At 43.0% G+C, this 17,431-nt stretch overlaps 1 protein-coding gene across 3 annotated transcripts in view; it reads left to right on the forward strand.

Moving 5' to 3' along the window:
* Window positions 1-8,153, forward strand: part of LOC117776771 (neural cell adhesion molecule 2-like) — a 245,745-nt gene extending 237,592 nt beyond the window's left edge. The window contains exon 18 of one of the 3 annotated variants that reach the window (XM_034611053.1): window positions 7,217-7,689. In XM_034611053.1, coding sequence (XP_034466944.1) covers window positions 7,217-7,273 — 57 coding nt within the window. In that variant the 3' untranslated portion in view covers window positions 7,274-7,689. Of the gene's footprint in view, window positions 1-7,216 lie in introns of all 3 variants that reach the window. The other 2 variants (XM_034611035.1, XM_034611043.1) reach the window with 2 other exon arrangements.
* Window positions 8,154-17,431: the final 9,278 nt, after the last annotated feature.

Consider the following 17,431-nt stretch of genomic DNA (forward strand, 5'->3'; position numbering starts at 1 on the left):
GGGAGCTGTCCCATCATCCATCTTTATATACCACCTGTGGGTCGCTTGCCTTGAGGGAAATCACCCAGCAAAGCGTTCAATAAACTATAGCTAGTGAATAAAACAAATTTTAAAATGTGATCCCTCTATGTCATATATAGATTTTTAGTTACACCCTATTTAAATTGTATCTCTAACTAAAGACAGTACACTGTTCTAAATACTCAGTTGCACGTTATCTGTCGTGCCCATTGTTGCAGTGTTAACTTAGCCGGAGCTGGATCCGTGCACTGACAGATGAAGGATGGGCGACGGTCTCTCTCTATTAGAAAAGCTGTCCAATCGTGCCAGGATCAGTCAGGACACGCTGGGCTCTGCGGCCGCCTCAGGAAAGTCCACGTCCTCAGTCAGTCCTCACTTTTTGTTTTTCAGTGTTAAATAAGCTCTTGATGTCACAGCAGGCCCAGTGGGCAGACGGGGGAAAAAAACACAAAAGCTCTGGCGTCTGAAGTCCATCTCTCCTGTCTGGTTTTGGACTGTTTTATTGCAAAAAGTGCGACAGTCACATTTTTACTTTTTGCAATATACTCATATTCAAGCAACTAACAGTCGGTGAAATGCAACAAATACATGTTGCAAAGCCTCCAGGAGTAGTTTGGTTCTGTGCCCACTTTTTTCTCTGCCTTGTCTGGAGGCGTTTGTCTTGATATTCATCGACGGTGACAGCAGCGAATCCAGTCCCATCTTGTCAGTCAGAGACCCAGGGATACATCCGTGCACCTGTCTGGCCCTTCGCTAACCTCCCGGCAAACACCTGAGGGACGGCATCACACGGAGGTTCAGTTGTCAGTTATCCGGTGACAAATGATCCTCATCCAAATGTGTACCTGGAAGTATTTTTCACGAACTTCAGAAAAAGCTCGGACCGCACAACGTCACACTGATGATCGTGCGGGAGAGAAGAAGAGTTTTCTCAGACGTGCGGCACAGATTTGAGAACAGACTGTTGAGCATCTTAATACTCTGATGACTCACGGCAGGAGGTAAAACACACAATGCCGGATTTACTTTTAAGGCCCTGGCGTCCTGCTGGGAGGAAACCTCAACAACGTTGTCAAACACTGAAGGAAGAGGCATTATTGGATTTATTGTTTAATCATCTTATTTTTTCAGCTTATAGTCCCAACTGTATTCCTTGTAGTATGTAAGGAAAGCACTAGTTTATGTGAATGTAAGCTGTAAGTAACTGAGTCTGATCTTGGTGATAAAACAAGCTGCAGCCTCCAGGATTCATCCGTTTACTGTCCGAACAGTGCTGTGATGTATTGTAGATAATCTTGAAATGTATCTTGTTTTGACTTGTGTACTTGGATTTGATGAAATTTGCACTTACCACAAATCCAAAATTCCAGCTTTGTGTGTTTTCTGACACAATAGAGCACCTTTATATCTTTATGTTTTCAAATGGATGTGAAGTTTTAGTTCCTTTTAGGGAATTTGAGAAGAAGAATTTTGCAAGGGGATGTGATGGCAAGTTTGTTTCTGCACAGTCTCTTTTGTACAGTTTACAGTAAGATGTAGTGTTTGTCACAGAATGAGGGGGGGGGGGGTAGTTTTCATTTATAAAATGGTATTGAAGCAACAGTAGATTAATTACAATAGATGGATTTGAAGTACTTTGCTCAGTCATCCCTGATTAGACGCCCCTCTTTAATTACTGCTTTCACGTTTTGCATTTTATTATGAGCATAAGCATTTTTCACCCTCTTTGTCATTGTTATGCAAACATAAAAACTACTCATCATCATAGCGATACAGAGACTCCTGATTGTAGAAACTTTGCTAGGAGAGGAGACAGTTTGTGATACCGACGTGCAGAGAAAAACTTAAGTTTGAAACAGACATTTAATTAAGTGTGATTTTGCAGAACCCCCTGTTGACACCAGAGCAAAAACAAAAAAAGGTGGTTGTCTTAAGAAGCTAAAAGACTTCAGAGTGGAGCGAGCACACCTGAGTTTGTAAATGAGGGACGACGTGTTTGGCCTTGGAAAAGACGACCATGCAAACAAGCCGGTTCCTATGATGTGAGGCAACAAGGTGCGTAATCCTCACGTGAGCCGCCAAGTGTCCATCAGCAGCTTCGTCCTTGTGTCCTTCATCAAGACTTGCGCTCGCTGTCGGCTATGATAAAATACGCCCGAGGAAAACATTAATGTAAAAGTAAAGATTTAGATAAGAGCGTAAACAAGCACCCCCCGGGGCCACATAATTTATCTCTTTGAAAAGCAGGGATTGTAGTCAGCCTTTATGGGCCGCCGTAGATAGCCCCGTGCTTAATTAACGTCAGCGGAGGAAAGAACAAGTCGCCCCCCCCCGCTGTGCTTTGGTGTCACTTAGAAGCGTACAGATTACAAACACACATCTGCATGCAGACTCTGATATCTCCCATCCCACCATGAGGTGCACGCAGCTGCCGGCTCTCGCCACATAATCAAAGAGGCTTGTCAAGACCCAGTGGCATTTCCTTTTCGCTTTGTGTGCCAGACCTTGTTTTAGAAGAAATGCTGTGGGAGCGCGTGTGCACCGTACGTACAGTATCTGCACAGAAGGTGGTGTGTGTGTGCCGGGGTGATGAGTCTCGTCGAGGCGGGTACACGTGGAGAGTCTTTTCCTGTAGGGTACGTTTTCACATCATATCAGCAGATGATACAGCTTCACGCCCTTCATGGAAAATAGTGAAACTAAGCTGGATATGAGAGTGAAATCAAACCCGGTCTCATCCACCCAAGTCACAGTGTGAGGCTTCGACGGAGACAGGTCGTCGATCCATCAAGCGAACTCAAGCAGAGCCCGTCATTTGCACTCTATCGACTGTTTTTCCTCTTTTGTTATTTCCCCTCTTTCGCAGCGGACGCGAGACATCGGTATCAGACATGTAGAGAAAAATCGGTTCAAATCACACGACTGCAACCTGCAGCCCCTGCAGCCAGGACCGAGCACCTGAGGGATATCAGACATTTCCTGTGGACTTTAATACTCTGCCTTTGTTTTTACAAGCAGAGGACTTCTGTAGTTGTTGATGCTTTGTGTGTCAGCAGGATTACACACAAATACTAATGAACAGATTTCTACAAAACTCGGTTAAAAGATGAGACACGAGCCAAGAAGAAAATGCATTTTGAGGCGGATCGTGATGAAGTGGCAGAATCACTTTGTTTTAACTTTGCAAGATTTGGTTATTTCAGCAAAGTCGCCAGAGAATAATATTTGGAACCTAAGAGTGTGTGCATCCAAATAAAAATCTGGATCTAGTGAATTTAATTGTGGTTTCACTCTACTGAGTTCTAGTTTAATTATAGGACAGTTCATTTATTTCATTGATTTTATATGCAACATTTACATGAACATTATTCCTGTATTTATGACCAATTTCATACACCAACCAGTAAAATTATTATTAATATAATAATATAATCTACAATTAACCTGATTTTTACAACCCCCTAGTCAATTTATTTTATTTCCCTCACTCTCCATTGCTCTAAACGCCCAAAGTGAAACTGGAGAGTTCCTAGTGAAACTGGGAACCTTCATCATTTATACATTCGCTGAAGTTAATAACTTGTTGCTGCCGTTCCCTTTGCAAATCTCCAGTGGGACATTTAGTCAGAAAATGTATTTGTGATCATGTTGAGTTGATGTCCCCTATAAAGAAAGTTAAACAGCGTCGGGACTTCATTTTTCTATATGTTGACAAAACCCCCCCGTCGCAACGTAAATCCAATCTGGGTTAGCATGAGGCTAATGGGACATGAAATTGGCTCCACTGTGCAGGAACTTCAACATCCACCAATCAACCAAAGGGGGAACCCCCCCCCCCCCCCCCTTGGCCAATTGCAATATTTGGGCTTATTAGGTACAGTATCACGCAGAGCCGCTGCTCAAGTCATGATCTCCCTTGGAGTTTGCGAACATCTTGTATGTGGCTGTTTGGAGGTGATTTTATTCCCATATAGACTTTATTTTATACCATAAAAGTTCAACTTTGTGAGACAGCAATGACATCACCAATGGCCACTGAAGTTAGGCCTTTACATGAAGACATAACGAGGATATAATCAGTGTATTAAATGAGCAAACCTTTATCCCATAAATCATCGCCATTACTGTTACTGGGGGATTAGTATTTGATCTCATATTAGATTAAACTACAAGAAAATTGCATATCCCCAAAACTTCTAGATTAGGAAAGTTGCTCTAATTCCTGATTTCAGACATTTCAGTTGTATGACAAAGGATGGGGATGGAAGGTTTAGTTTTTTTTTCAGCATGTGACATACGAGTTTGAATTATCAGCAAAAGCTGGAAATAGAACAGAATCAAAAGCAGCACGAGCCTGTGAACTCAGGAAATGAGTAGCCCTCATCCGAACTGTGCGGAAACTGGCCTGACCATGTTGAAGTGCACGGATCAGGTCTGCGATCACTTTCTCTTCCTTTGTTCCAAACCTCTTGATAGAATCAGCAGCCGAGCGAACAAAATGCTCGGGACAGGAGTGCACTGACGAGGCGAGAGCAGGTAAAGGCTAATGCTCCTCATTGATTTCCTCTATTAAACTTATAGCGAACCCCAAAAAGCTGCACTAAAGAAGAAAGGATCTCGCATCTTTGATGTGCAAATATACGGCTGCAGCTCTTATTTTTGCACTTTGGTGTTTAGTGTTCGCTGTGAGTTTGTTGGAGGACAAATTGCTTTGAGACGTCCCTTGTGTAAATTTCAGCACAGAGCTTTATTTTCCAAACTGAAACGACAAAAGTTAGTCGACTATTGATTTCACACGGTCCCTATGTTAGTCATTATGTGCTTGAGATGTCCCTTCATACTTCTCATTCTTTTGAACATGATATCTCAAGGAGACCTGGAGGGAAAGTCTAGTTGGCCTCATTGATGAAGCGAATAGATTTGGGTGGTCGAAGGTCGAGATCCCTGTGAACTGATTTTCTTGTGAACATGATATATTAGGATAGGTATGACCTGATTAGAATTTGGGAGGTCAAAGGTCAAGGTCACAGAGACCTCACATGAGTCTGAATAAAACTGGTAAGGCCTTTGTTTTTAAGTGGCGATAACAAACGGAACCCAACATGCAGATTTATTCGATTAACTCTGAGCCCTGCACATGAACAAATGCATCGAAAATCGAGAACTCTAATCTCTCCGCCACCTGTAATAGCTCAGAGGATTTATAGAGCCTCGTTTTTTAATAGCTATTACCTAATCAGGGGCCATTTAAAATGTCCAAATGCAGCATGACTGCAAAAGAAATTAGAATAAATGTGCAATTCATATTAGAAATTGACACAATTTAAATCACACAATGTCACCGTATTATTCTACTCTGACTTTTACCCAGTCGCCGTATTAACTCTATCAGGATAAAGTGTCTTTCGGTGCCAAATGCGGTTTGAAGCTCTCGTACATCACATTAGTTGAAACACAGGCTCGTTAGATTTTCATCATGCGGCCACATTAACATAAAGATACGGCTGCGATGTCTTTCTGCGGGATTTTTCCAAAGCAAGACACGTGTAAGATGAGATGAACGGGAGGCAGTCGGCCAATCGAATAGCTCCTGCTTAATAACACATGCGTGGGTTTTATTTCTTTTTTCACTCCCATGGAATGAATCAAATTTAAAAGCGAGTGGGAGACACGACAGCTCTGAGGTGATGTTATTCAGGTCGACACGGCAACAGTCACCTGGCGACCAAAGGGAGCAGCGTGGATGCAGGACGTACAAGGCGGAGGAGAGCAACTGCTGAGATTGTGACAGTAATTTGATAAAATGTTGAATTTCTCTGGTAATAATCATAATAATCTGATATTTTAGATCAGTGCACAAGATGTTAAATCCAAGTCCAGGTCATTCCTAATGACAGTTGCGCGTACTCTATATCTCAGGAATGCTCAAACATGTTCAATAGAAATACATATTCATATTCATACTACTAATACTACTATTGTTAGACTTGCAAAGTTAAGTTAAGTTGCTCTTTTTTCGAAACTGAGTGGATCTATACACTGATCACTAAGTAGAATCACCGTAGTGCCACTTTAAGGTTTTACAATCTCTTATAAATGTGTGCACACATCATTCACAAATGATATATTATTTCCTAAGACGTTTCCTGGGAAAAAAAACATTCTAATTGCAGGTAAAACATAGTAATCGGTTGGTGCACTTCCACTTCTTTCTACTAAACCAACACAGCGTTGAGACTTGCGTTGCCTGGCACCCTGGCTGATGGTGGTGTGTGCATGGTGGCCTGCATCTCTCGTGAGGTTAGGTTCCATCTGTAGTTAAGATTAAAGTTGTGGAAAGATTACACACTTTTTCAGTATTTAGATCAAGATCAAGACTTTCCCCTAATTTTAAACAAGGCCTTTAAGATTGGCTAATTACATCCATAAAAACATAGATGTGCTTAAGATGCTGTATTTAATATTGTCGTTGGATAACTGAAATATGTTGTTAGTGAAAATCACTGTCACAATTCTAGTTTTTCTGTGTGTCAATGCTGTTTTATCTATTGTATGAATATTATTTTGCGGTTTCTCTAGAGAAATGTCCCTCTGTGGAGAAAGACGACTAAATGGGATGTACAGTATTCATGTTGCACTTTTCAAGTCTATCACTCAAAACTTTTGGGTTCAGTGTCTTGCCCAAGGACACCTCCGAATGTGGACTATAGAGGAGCCAGGGATCGAACCGACCTTCTGGTTAGTTGACGACCCTCTCCACCTCCTGAACTACAGCCGCCCTCTGACTTTTCACTCAATGCACTCCCTCAGTCAACAGAGACGTACACACGACTTTAGGTCAGTCCAGGCCAAAGAGAACCAAGAATATGTATATTATTCCTCTGTGGAGCCCTGTAGAGGCTTTTATGTTTAATATCCCTGCTGCCTTTTCACTTTAATTAAGCCCATCATTATTAATCCTGACGGGGGCACCTCCTTCACCCGCCCAAAGGTCTACAAGGTGATAGAGGGTGGGCTCGAAAGTGGGAAAGCAATTTACTGTGTGTCTGCTTGTTACAAAAACATCCACTGGGTGGTCCCGCCCGCGTCTGTGTCTGTCCACATAACTTCTACGTCCCTGTGATAAACCCAAACTCCTGCAAATCTCACATCTGCTTGTGTTAATCCGGTTCGTCATCTCCTTTTTCCTCCGCAGGAAGCTACCGTTGAAGGAAGAAAATGGAAAAGAGTCTCTCAAGCCGGATACGATTGAAATCAAAGTGCACAGTGACAACAGCCTCCACACAAAGCCTGACGACAGCAGGGCGTAAAGGACGCAAGGAAAGAGAGGAGGAGACGGGTCGAGTCCCCTCGCCACCAAAAGAACATTCGGATCACGAGACCAAAACCCAGAGAAACTACAACACTGGAAAATAGTGGAGTAAAATACCATATCTGTTTATAACGATGCCCTGAATGAAAGGCATGTGTAAATACAAATAATAGAGAGAAAATAGAAAGGAGGAAAGGGTCAACCTTTTAGACCCCCTGAGTGATAAATGTATCATGTTCTTGTAAACATGGCGTCAAGTGGAAGGCTCTTGTTTATCAATGATTGTAGATTGTTTTTTTTTTGCTCGTCTCACTTTTTGCCGTGTGTTTCAATGTTTTTTTTAAATTCCGATTCTGTTTTTCGTTTCTCCATAATTTCTTTTTTTAGAACGGTCATGTCGTTAAATGACGATGCGTCCCCCCCCCCCCCCCCCTACCCCACCGCAACTTCTCAGACTCCTCACGCAATCCCAAATACGGTCGTATGCTAGTGTGCCCCCTTTTTGTCTGTTGGAGCAAAACGCTGCGTGATATTCCGATGATTTAAACCCAGTGTCCTTAGCGCCACACTACAGCATCCTTTCTTCTTTTTCATGCTTCTAATAGCCGGGCGAAGTGTCTGGCTAACGAGAGGCACATACACGCGGTAGCGTTGTGTTTCAGGCGAGCCGGCTTCAAAAACAACAGGCGAAACGCCACTAACGAGATTCGAGGCTTTACTTCTCGCAGGGGGGCCATTTGTAACATTTAAAGCGTGTCCTCGTCGTGAATTATTAAGAAGAATCTAGGCTTTATCTGATGGTTAATGTCGTCTGAAAAAAGGGCTGTTGTGGGTTAGAGTTGTGTTGCGGGGGAAAATCAAAGAAAACACCACAAAAATCGAGACAAATAGAAAGAGCGTGTTGTGTTGCGGCCTGTGACACAACACGCGTGCACTGATGTCAGCCTTTTGTATTGACATGAAACATCCTCCTACAACGTGGGTTTTTTTCTCGTGTGTGTTCAATCTGCTTACTGAGGGTTTAACTGAACTGCCAGCCAACGTGCACTTTGGTACACGACTTGAAAAAAAAAAAAAAAGACAGACGTCCCCGCAATTACTCTGAATGATGTCGCGTAATCGTTTCTATATGTAGAGGGCAAAGAAAAGCAGAGTATCCTCATGGGAAATAAACCGACATGCGTACGTTGATATTTAGCTTTTTATCTCTTTTCTGTCTCACATTTTTTTTCTTGGTTTTCCTCAGTCTGATCGCTGTTCTCTCTGATGTTGTCACGTGTTGTACATAGGTGGAGAAAAAAAAGAATATTTTACAAAGCTTTTATGTAAATATACCCTAAAGGATGTCTTCTTTCTTTTCTTTTTTTCAAAATGCAACAGGCTTTTATTTTAGTTTTTTCAGACGAAGAACTGTATTTCTTTTATTTCCTTCTTACGTTGTGTTTTGGTCAGAAGTTCAGTGATGGTGTAATATTTGCTTTTTTATATCCATTTATTTTCCCTTAAGAAATCCCCTGCCCTAAGGCTATTTCACGGCATTTTAACGGAGGCAGTACTTATGGCATTAGTGTGCCTTGTCAGCACTGTCAACCATCAAACGAACTTTTGATTGTCACGTTGCTGCTTCTTCTCTTTCTTTCTTTTTTTTCCGCTGCCACAGAATGAATTTTATTCGTGACGCTGTGAATTCCTGGAAATGTAGTTGTAAGACTGTGGGTCGTAGTCGCCAACACTGGACAGAAACAGACGTGTTTAACTACCTAGTGCAACTAGATGTCAGGTCGACGCCGTGACTTCAATCTGGCTTTACCGCCGTGTAGCGTGCATACATGCGTGAGTGGTTGAATACACTTGTCTAAATGAATCAGGTCGCATGTATGTCTGTTGAATGTATCTGCACGTACTGTAAGTCAGTCTGTGAGTGTGTGTGTGTGTGTGTGCCCACTTTTCACAATAAGAGTCTCTCAATTCCTGATAACCTAGTCGAAATCCCAATATCTTGCTGTTTTATTTTGTTCTGATTCACCTGTTGATTTTTGTTCATTATTTATATTCGACACTTTCCAGCTACCTGAGGCGTTAACGCGGCCCTGCGAGTCATATGTGAACATGCCGAGGTGAGAATATCCGTGTGCGAGGGTCTCTCCTCGAGCGTGGCGAGCTCTCACGCGGAGTTTTGGAGTGCACTCCGATGGCTAAAACCTGATTATGTGCTTCTCGACAATGATTAATTCCCCCAGGGTGCAGCACTCTCCGCGCACGTGTCTGCAAGCCCCACTGCCGCCACTGCTCCCTGCCTCTCTTGACTCCATCGGTTTTGATCTCGGCCCCTCGTAGCGCTGGCTTTGTTTCCTCACAGTGAGCCCTTGTACCTGCATATCTCAAACGGATGGTCCTGCCATGGAGTGGTTCCGCTGCCTGTTACGATGACTGTAAATATGGGAGCACAGTGCCTGGAGGCTATACGATTTGTACATGTTCTTTTGTATTTGAATGAGTCTAACCCCCCCCCCCCTTTACCCTTCACCCTAACCACCCCTCTCCCCTTGTACCCTCCCTCTCTGTCTCCTCCACCATGCCTTTTCTCTGTAAAGGGGGTAATACAGGTGTGTTTGAGCTCAGTGTACAGTATGTGTCCTCTTTGTCCCCCCCCCCACCCATGCTCCCCACGTCCCCTCGGACTGTCCCCGCTGAGTTTGCTTTGTGCAGGAGGTGGGATCTATTGATGTCTCGCTGTACGTACCTGTGGAACACTTGTGACTCCTGTCATTTGCCGCTGTAAATAAACATGTCCTGGTAGAAGAGAGTGAGCCGCTGTGGTTTGTGTGCTTTTCATTCGGGCCTCTCCAGCTCACGAGAGGATATCCTCCAGGGGGATATGGGATTTTTGAGCTGCAGCTACCACCAGAGGTAATAACTCGGTGCAATATTTATCCGTGAATGTGCCTGTTCAAAATTCATGATGATGCTTTAACCCGAAAGTGGAAGAAAGAGCCAAAAATTGCAGTGACAAGTACATTCAGGCAGTGCAGAAGAGTCATTACAGTATCCAGTTAGATTTTTATGAAACGCAGAGGGAGACTGTGGCTTCTAAATATATTAATTATTTATAAAGGACAACATTGCTTCCACACACATTCAGAAATATTTTAAGGTGTGAATTAATCATCTGTCGTAAAACTAACTAATGCGTCTTTCATTCTTTTCTGTTTAAAATAACCTTAGAACAGATTTATTTTTGCAAACATCCATTTATAATATAGATATTCGTGTTAAGAGGTCCAGAGCCCGCCAATGAGTCGTGGGATCCTTGTACAAACTGTGAAATGAAAAATGGGTGTGAGTTTCTTCCTGGGCTTCTCCATGAGGTGACGAACGAGGCTGACCCCTCTCGGGAAACGATACAGTCACAAGATACTGATACTGGGGGAACATTTCATTCTAATCCCCCGCATTGTAATTGTAGTCATTTTAGTCTGGTGCGGCCGTGTGATAAAGGCTGACAACTCCACAAAGGCACAACTTTAATAGCTTTTAATTTTTCTCCCGCTGTCGAAGGCAGTGGAGCTCAATTTTTTTCTCCCGAGGACAGAGAGCTATTTTCATCAAGGTCATTCCTAAACCTAGATTACTCCCGCTTTTTTTTTTTTTTTTATGGTAACTGTGCTGCATCTAAATCTGGCCTCCCTTCCTTGAAACAGTCCAAGAGCTTTAATGATAACAACAACAAAAAAACACAGAGAGATGGAGGAGCTCTGCTCAAAGGAGGAATTAAAACAATTCTGAATGGCACGGAGGAGCCGCGGTGTTTCCTTAACAAAGCTCCCCCCTCTTCATCGCTCATTTGAAGTCAGTTGATAATGTTTCTCAGACGTCTCCCTCCTCCCACGTGAGGGAGGGAGGGAAACAGCGGGCTGCCTGTTGGATCCTGGCTGCAAGGGCCTCTGTTAACAAGGGGAACAAACTCTCAACTTCATCGCCCACAGGGGCTCAAAGGAAGTCTGCACATCAAACACTGGGTCTCATTTGGATTGGAGAGATGCAGAAAGGAGCAATATTGGCCACTCAGGGAGGAGGGGGGGCACGTTCGCAGAGAGAGAAGAAGTCATCCTCTAATCCAGTTTGCGGTAGTTTGGCAGCCTGCTCTTTTTACACAGGAAGTTAGACAAACAGCAAATGTGTGTCGGACCACACGCCACAGGAACAGGTAGCACAGTAAGCCTGCCGGTAATATTCCTCCCCTTAATCTTTCCGTGTGCAGAGACTCCCATGACACCCCACACACCCTTAATCCCAACTATGAGAGAAGTTGTGGGAAGTCTGGGAAAGAAATCTCCCCCGCGCCAGTGTCGAAGTTTCTCGCTCTCAAGTGTGCACGCAGAATTCCACGCGAGCAATCATCAATTCTGAAATGTTGCCAACATGCGAGTGGGGTGGAGCCTTCCGCAGAGAGCAGTTTGGCTGGTGCAAACCTCTCTGCTTCCTTAATCTGCCTGATTTCAGACTCTCCCAGCAGGGGTCTGTCCCTCCTCTGTGTTGACGGGCGAGGGGATGGGAGGCAGCAGGTGTATGTGCAGGGATGAATTCTCATAAAGCACAATGATGTCATTACTCTTCCTGCAGGTAAAGTAGTGTTGCGCTTTCCTCTGCGTTTGAGAGCTTGACCTCTGTTGCTCTTCTGACCACAGGCCCAGCTGTTATGCGATATTACGTCACACACAAGGGAAGCAGCAGAGCCAGATTACTTGGAAGGTTTCTGTTAGTCAGTGAAAGTTATTGTGTTTAATCTTAGATGCAATGAATTTCCCCTCCAGATATTGTTGAAGTATTTGAACAATCGCATCATGCACAATTATGATTTGCTTTATATTTGCAGTGAGACACTTAAAAGGTTTGCACAGCAATTCATGAAAGAAGTGTATGGAGCCCCCGAGAGAATGGATTTAAGGATGACTATATAGTTTCCTGTTCTCGTCGTGCAATATTATAATTTTTATTATCATAGTTGCACAAGTGTGCAGCCACCTGTGTCCGTACAATCGCCACACATCTCTCCACATCTAAGAATTCATCTAAGTTTACTTCCTATACTGTAGTACTGAGCATATTTGAATTAGCTGATCCATACTGCACGTTGCACTGGGAGAAGATGAGTGCAAATCAGATGAAATGGGCTCAGGAGGAATAGAAGGACAAAAGTATTGTGAGGTAACACAAAAAGTGCTGCAGGAGAACGCAATGCGATAACACAAATCATGTTGCAAGGGAAAATATCCTCAAAATATTATATTTGTGACCCTTCAAGGACTCCACAGAAGTGAGACATCAGGGGGAGAGAAGAAAAATACTGTCATTCACTGTGAAAAACTGTTTTAAAGGGGAAAATATTTATTTTGCATAAAATATGGTCACACAGTCATCGCCAGTATTTCAATATATGACTTGACAAAACAATATCCAGCTTTAAGTAATAACCAACAACATTTATGGCTAAATGTTGTTTGTACCTGCCTGAATGAAAGAAGCCAGCATCCCTTTATTCTTTCAGCTTTGTGATCAAGTTTTGCACACATGTATCAAAACAGCCAAAGCGAGCGCTGCCTGTCGCCACGGCTGCTGCGAACGTCAATAAAAACCAATATTCCTTCATTTGAGCGTCAAAGCTGCTTCTTGACCTCGGAAACAAAATAACATGGGCTCTCTCCATCCTGTGGTTTTTGTAAGTGGATGGAGTTTCGCTCTGTTGTCATTGAGTCGACTCTGAAAGGTGTGGAGGAAGAAGAGACAAGGTGAAGACGCTGTATTTGACTCATGAGCAGATTCCTGTCGCTGGGACTGAGAGACCCTTCCTCCCGGTATCTTCTATCACCAGCATTTTTCAGTACGCTCAGGCAAAAGCAGCATCGATTAGCATTTCTATGAAAACCATTCACCTCCACATTCATGTGGAGCTCCAGCTGAATGTGCCACAACATGACTTCTCCCTGAATTCAAAATCTGCCACACTCAATATAACCCGATCAAGAGGAGCCGTGCATTGAGCAACTTGTGTTTCTGAAGATGTCGAGATAATTCATGACTTTTGTGTGGTGTTTTTTTCAGGGCGAGGTCGGGAATTCGCTTTCGGAGCAGCTCGCACAGGAAGTGTTGCTCCCAGGAATGAAACAAAGTCACACGACCTCTATTCTTCTTATTAAAAGCAGCGAAACATCAAGTGATAAAACAGCCCTGGCGCTATCTCTTCCTTTTTGTCCCAAACAAGCGAGACACTGCAGGGGACCTGAGACACAATCCAGATGACAAATGAGTGCTTTGCGGCTGCTCGCACGGGGGGGCTTGGCGTTCAAGGACACACGGCGAGGATTTTCCAAGGGAGAAGGCCTAAATTACTCCAGGTTGTAACTCTCTCAGAGTGATGCAGTGCCTCAGAAGAGACGCGGCGTGTCGAGCTCGTGCGAGGAGAGGCCTTTTGATATTCAGCGCTGACACGGATAAATACATTGAGACGGAAATCCGGGTGAAGCCACGCACGCCGGTCACTTTATCTCTCTGTGCTGTGATTCGGGCCCTTTCATTATAAAAGCTCTGAGCTACAGGAGACATTAGCGAGGCTGGTCATATGCAGCTGAGCGGTGAAATACCTTTTTTTTTACTGCTGGATGAAAGAAAACCTGCTTGTACAATGGAGAACTTTCAGTGCACTACTTTAATGTTTTTACTCGGGTGACGTCACAATGAATGGAATCAATTGGAATTCACTTCTGCAATTAAAAGCCATTGTGAGTTCTTTTCAAAGAACTCGTGTGACATTAATCAAGGTTTCATACCAAAAGAAAAGAGTTACAAGTTACTACCTGGTGTGCGTTGTTTCAAACTGGGCCTGCCACTGGGTGAGTTTAAAGTAAAAACCCTTGGATAATTCTCACACAATTACACATCACCAATAAGTAATGGTCGGTGCATTATTTTACAATCAAATGCTTTAATTTCTTTGCTTTTGCTGAAACTGCTGTGCTGGAAAAAAGAGTGATGATGTCGGATAATAGTGAAGATCCAGAAATGCAAAGCCCGGTCATTCAATAGACTATGATAGCTGCAACCATGGACTGTATATAAAGATGTATGACTTTATGTATGTCTAAGTTTCCTACTATTATCCGTAAATGAAGCCATGTCTGATACACAAGGTCGACCAATCACAAATCAGTCCCAGCTGTCAGTCATGACGTTTCACTGCATTTTTACAGCATCAAATAACTGATTAAAATCGGTCTTGCCGGAAAATACCAGAAACCATCTTTGGGAGAAGTTTGACGTGTCAATCAATCAATCAATCAATCTATCAATCAACCACATTTTATCTGTATAGCAAATAGCCACAATTCACAATTTGTTTCATAGGGTTTAGGTGTGACATCCTCTGTCCTTCAAGGATCTGGATCCCATGTGCCTTTAACTTTTCCACGTCCCATCCACTAACATGGAAGAGGGGGGGATTCATGACATGAACTGACATGTCAGCCACAAGATGGCGATCAAGATGCTTTGGCCTTGTGAAGCAGGCATTTCCTCCATCCTAATGGAAAAATGGCCTTTCCTCAACTTCCTGTTCAAACAGGAAATGCATCATTAATAAGGAAGTGAGTCTCATTTCCTTCTCCATTTTTTATCAGGGCCTCCACAACCACCTTCAAAAACACAGGTAAATGAAATGAAATGATTGCTCGTCTTACTTGTACCCGCTCAGTTTATTTTTGTCATTAGCCTTTTAGCTTAGAAGCTAATTGAGGAGCTAGCTGAGGTGCTAACAGAGGAGCTAACTGATGGTGCAGCAGCTGCTGACACAAGCCACATGGCTGCAGCCGGTGCACTCCCATTCAAAACCACACTCTTTAGTTTTCCGACATTTGAAAGTCACCAAAGGTTTGTTCACCTCTAAATGACTCGACTCCTCTCCGGCTTGTTTTGAAAGCGAATTAGCCACAAAGCTCCATTAAAGACGACTAATGTCGGCTAATCGCTGCCATTCATTACTTGTGGGATTAATGGGCTCGCGCGCGGTCAAGATCACGTGCATCTCATTTTGTGTTTGTGTTTGTCAGGGACTTAAATGGTTGATTTAAGTTTGGTGACTGTGTTTTGTTTTTCTTTAACTCGTGTGCTCAGGTTTGTTGAATGTGCTGAATATATGGAGGATGTCTTCCAGGGGGAAATCTCAGAGCCAGAGCCGCCATGACCGCACAACTAAGTCTCTGTCATCATTAACCACCACATGCATAGATGTAACACACACACACACACACACACTACTGTATGACTTGCATCACTTGTGGGAGTGGGAGACGTGTTGATGACTTTAGATTCGTCCCTTAAGAATCTCGGGGAAATGCTAAGCAATTGAATCCAATTTGCAATTTGCCCTTTCATTTCTGTAATTCAATGTGGTCTGTATATTCCATTTGGTTTGCTTTAAGTCCCATTAGTGCTACGGGGGCTACACTAATCTGAATAACACAATACCACGTAAACAGCATTTTCTGATGACCTGGAATTTGGAGTAAGGGATAATCAAATTGAGACATGTGGAGTATTCTGACCTTGGCCACATGTGGACATGCACGTCTTGAGTTTTCACAGCATTTAGCAATATTGCTGCCCATGTAAATAGTCAATGTCAGTGAGTCCACCTTTTTGGGCTTTTCGAGTAAATTACCTCAACAATAAAACGCCTCTCAATGTGCCCCAGACATCCATGGTGCCCAGAGGATGGATCCAAACGACTCTGTTGATCGCCTCTACTCGACGTGGCCTCGAGCGACAAGTGACATTCAGGATATATTCAGGTACTCCTCATGATGTCGTGTCTTGTTTTATTTGTCAGATCCATGACTCGATACCTGTGCAACCAAAGACGGTCCCATCAGCCTGTTATGAGCATTTTATCGTGCTAGTTCAAATCCCCTCTGTGCCTCAGATCAGACTCATAGATCTGCTAACATGCTGTATGCTTTATGGCCCAGTGCATCAAAGTAAAAAACCTCAATAAACATGAGTTTTCGTCAACCCAACCCATAAGTTAGGATCTCTGTGGTTACCTTGACCAAAAGCCAATTGGATTTTTCCCTTGTATTTTGGAATATTGCAGAAAATATTATATCTGTTTTGTTCAACAACATGATCTTCACAAATAAACAGATTTTGATGTTTTTTTTAAGCTTATGAAGAATAGTTTGGAAACACAATGAGGCTTAGATTGATTTTCTTGTTTGGCCTGATGTTGTTAATTATCCCCGACAACCTTGATAGTCTAATTTGGCAACTGTGTTTTAATTATTTATTTTTTTAAACCTTTTGTTACATGATTGTCAGTGTCCCTGGCACCATACAGGTGGGCGTGCTGAAGCAGGTAGATACAGGGACGCTGGGAGTCTGAAGTGCTGAGAGAAACTTGATGTAATTACGTAGTTAAAGGTAGTGCAGCAGTGCAATGTGTGTTTTTTGTATTAATTTGAGCAGCCAACATTTGACATCAGTTTTAGAATTTTACACTTATTGAAAACTTGAGAACTAACTTTTGTGCATCAGACACAGGAAATATGATGAATGTTCTAATATTAAATTGAACATTTAAAAAAAAAAATCATGGGTAGAGTTTAAATTACTACTGTACTCCACTCAAATGTTTCTAGAGTAAATGAATTGAAATCAACCTTTTTTAATTGATTAGAAACTGTTTTGGCTTGCAGCTGCAGTCCCTCACCGGTAGGGGGTGCTGCAGCCCCCTCGGCACCCCTACATCCAACGTCCTTGAGTAGATAACGAGATCGTCCAACTCCCCATTGGTCTGGTAAGCAAACTGAAGCTACCTGTCCCTCCAGTATTTTCATGACGTGACTTTTGTGCTGCCAGTGTGAAGTTATTGAGATGTCTTCTGAGGTACTTGCACCCAGCAGGATGTCTTCCTAGCAGCAGTATTCTTACCTGACTCGCCATCGCAGTCACTCGTGGTAGCGTTTTTATCTCTTTGGAGATTTGAGTTGGGGGGGTCGGATCGGTTGAGTTGGGATTTCCTGCGTCGCAGAGGGTGTGAAGACTTTG

This window comes from Hippoglossus hippoglossus, chromosome 2 (assembly GCF_009819705.1).
Source record: "Hippoglossus hippoglossus isolate fHipHip1 chromosome 2, fHipHip1.pri, whole genome shotgun sequence".
In the NCBI taxonomy this organism is placed as follows: domain Eukaryota; kingdom Metazoa; phylum Chordata; class Actinopteri; order Pleuronectiformes; family Pleuronectidae; genus Hippoglossus; species Hippoglossus hippoglossus.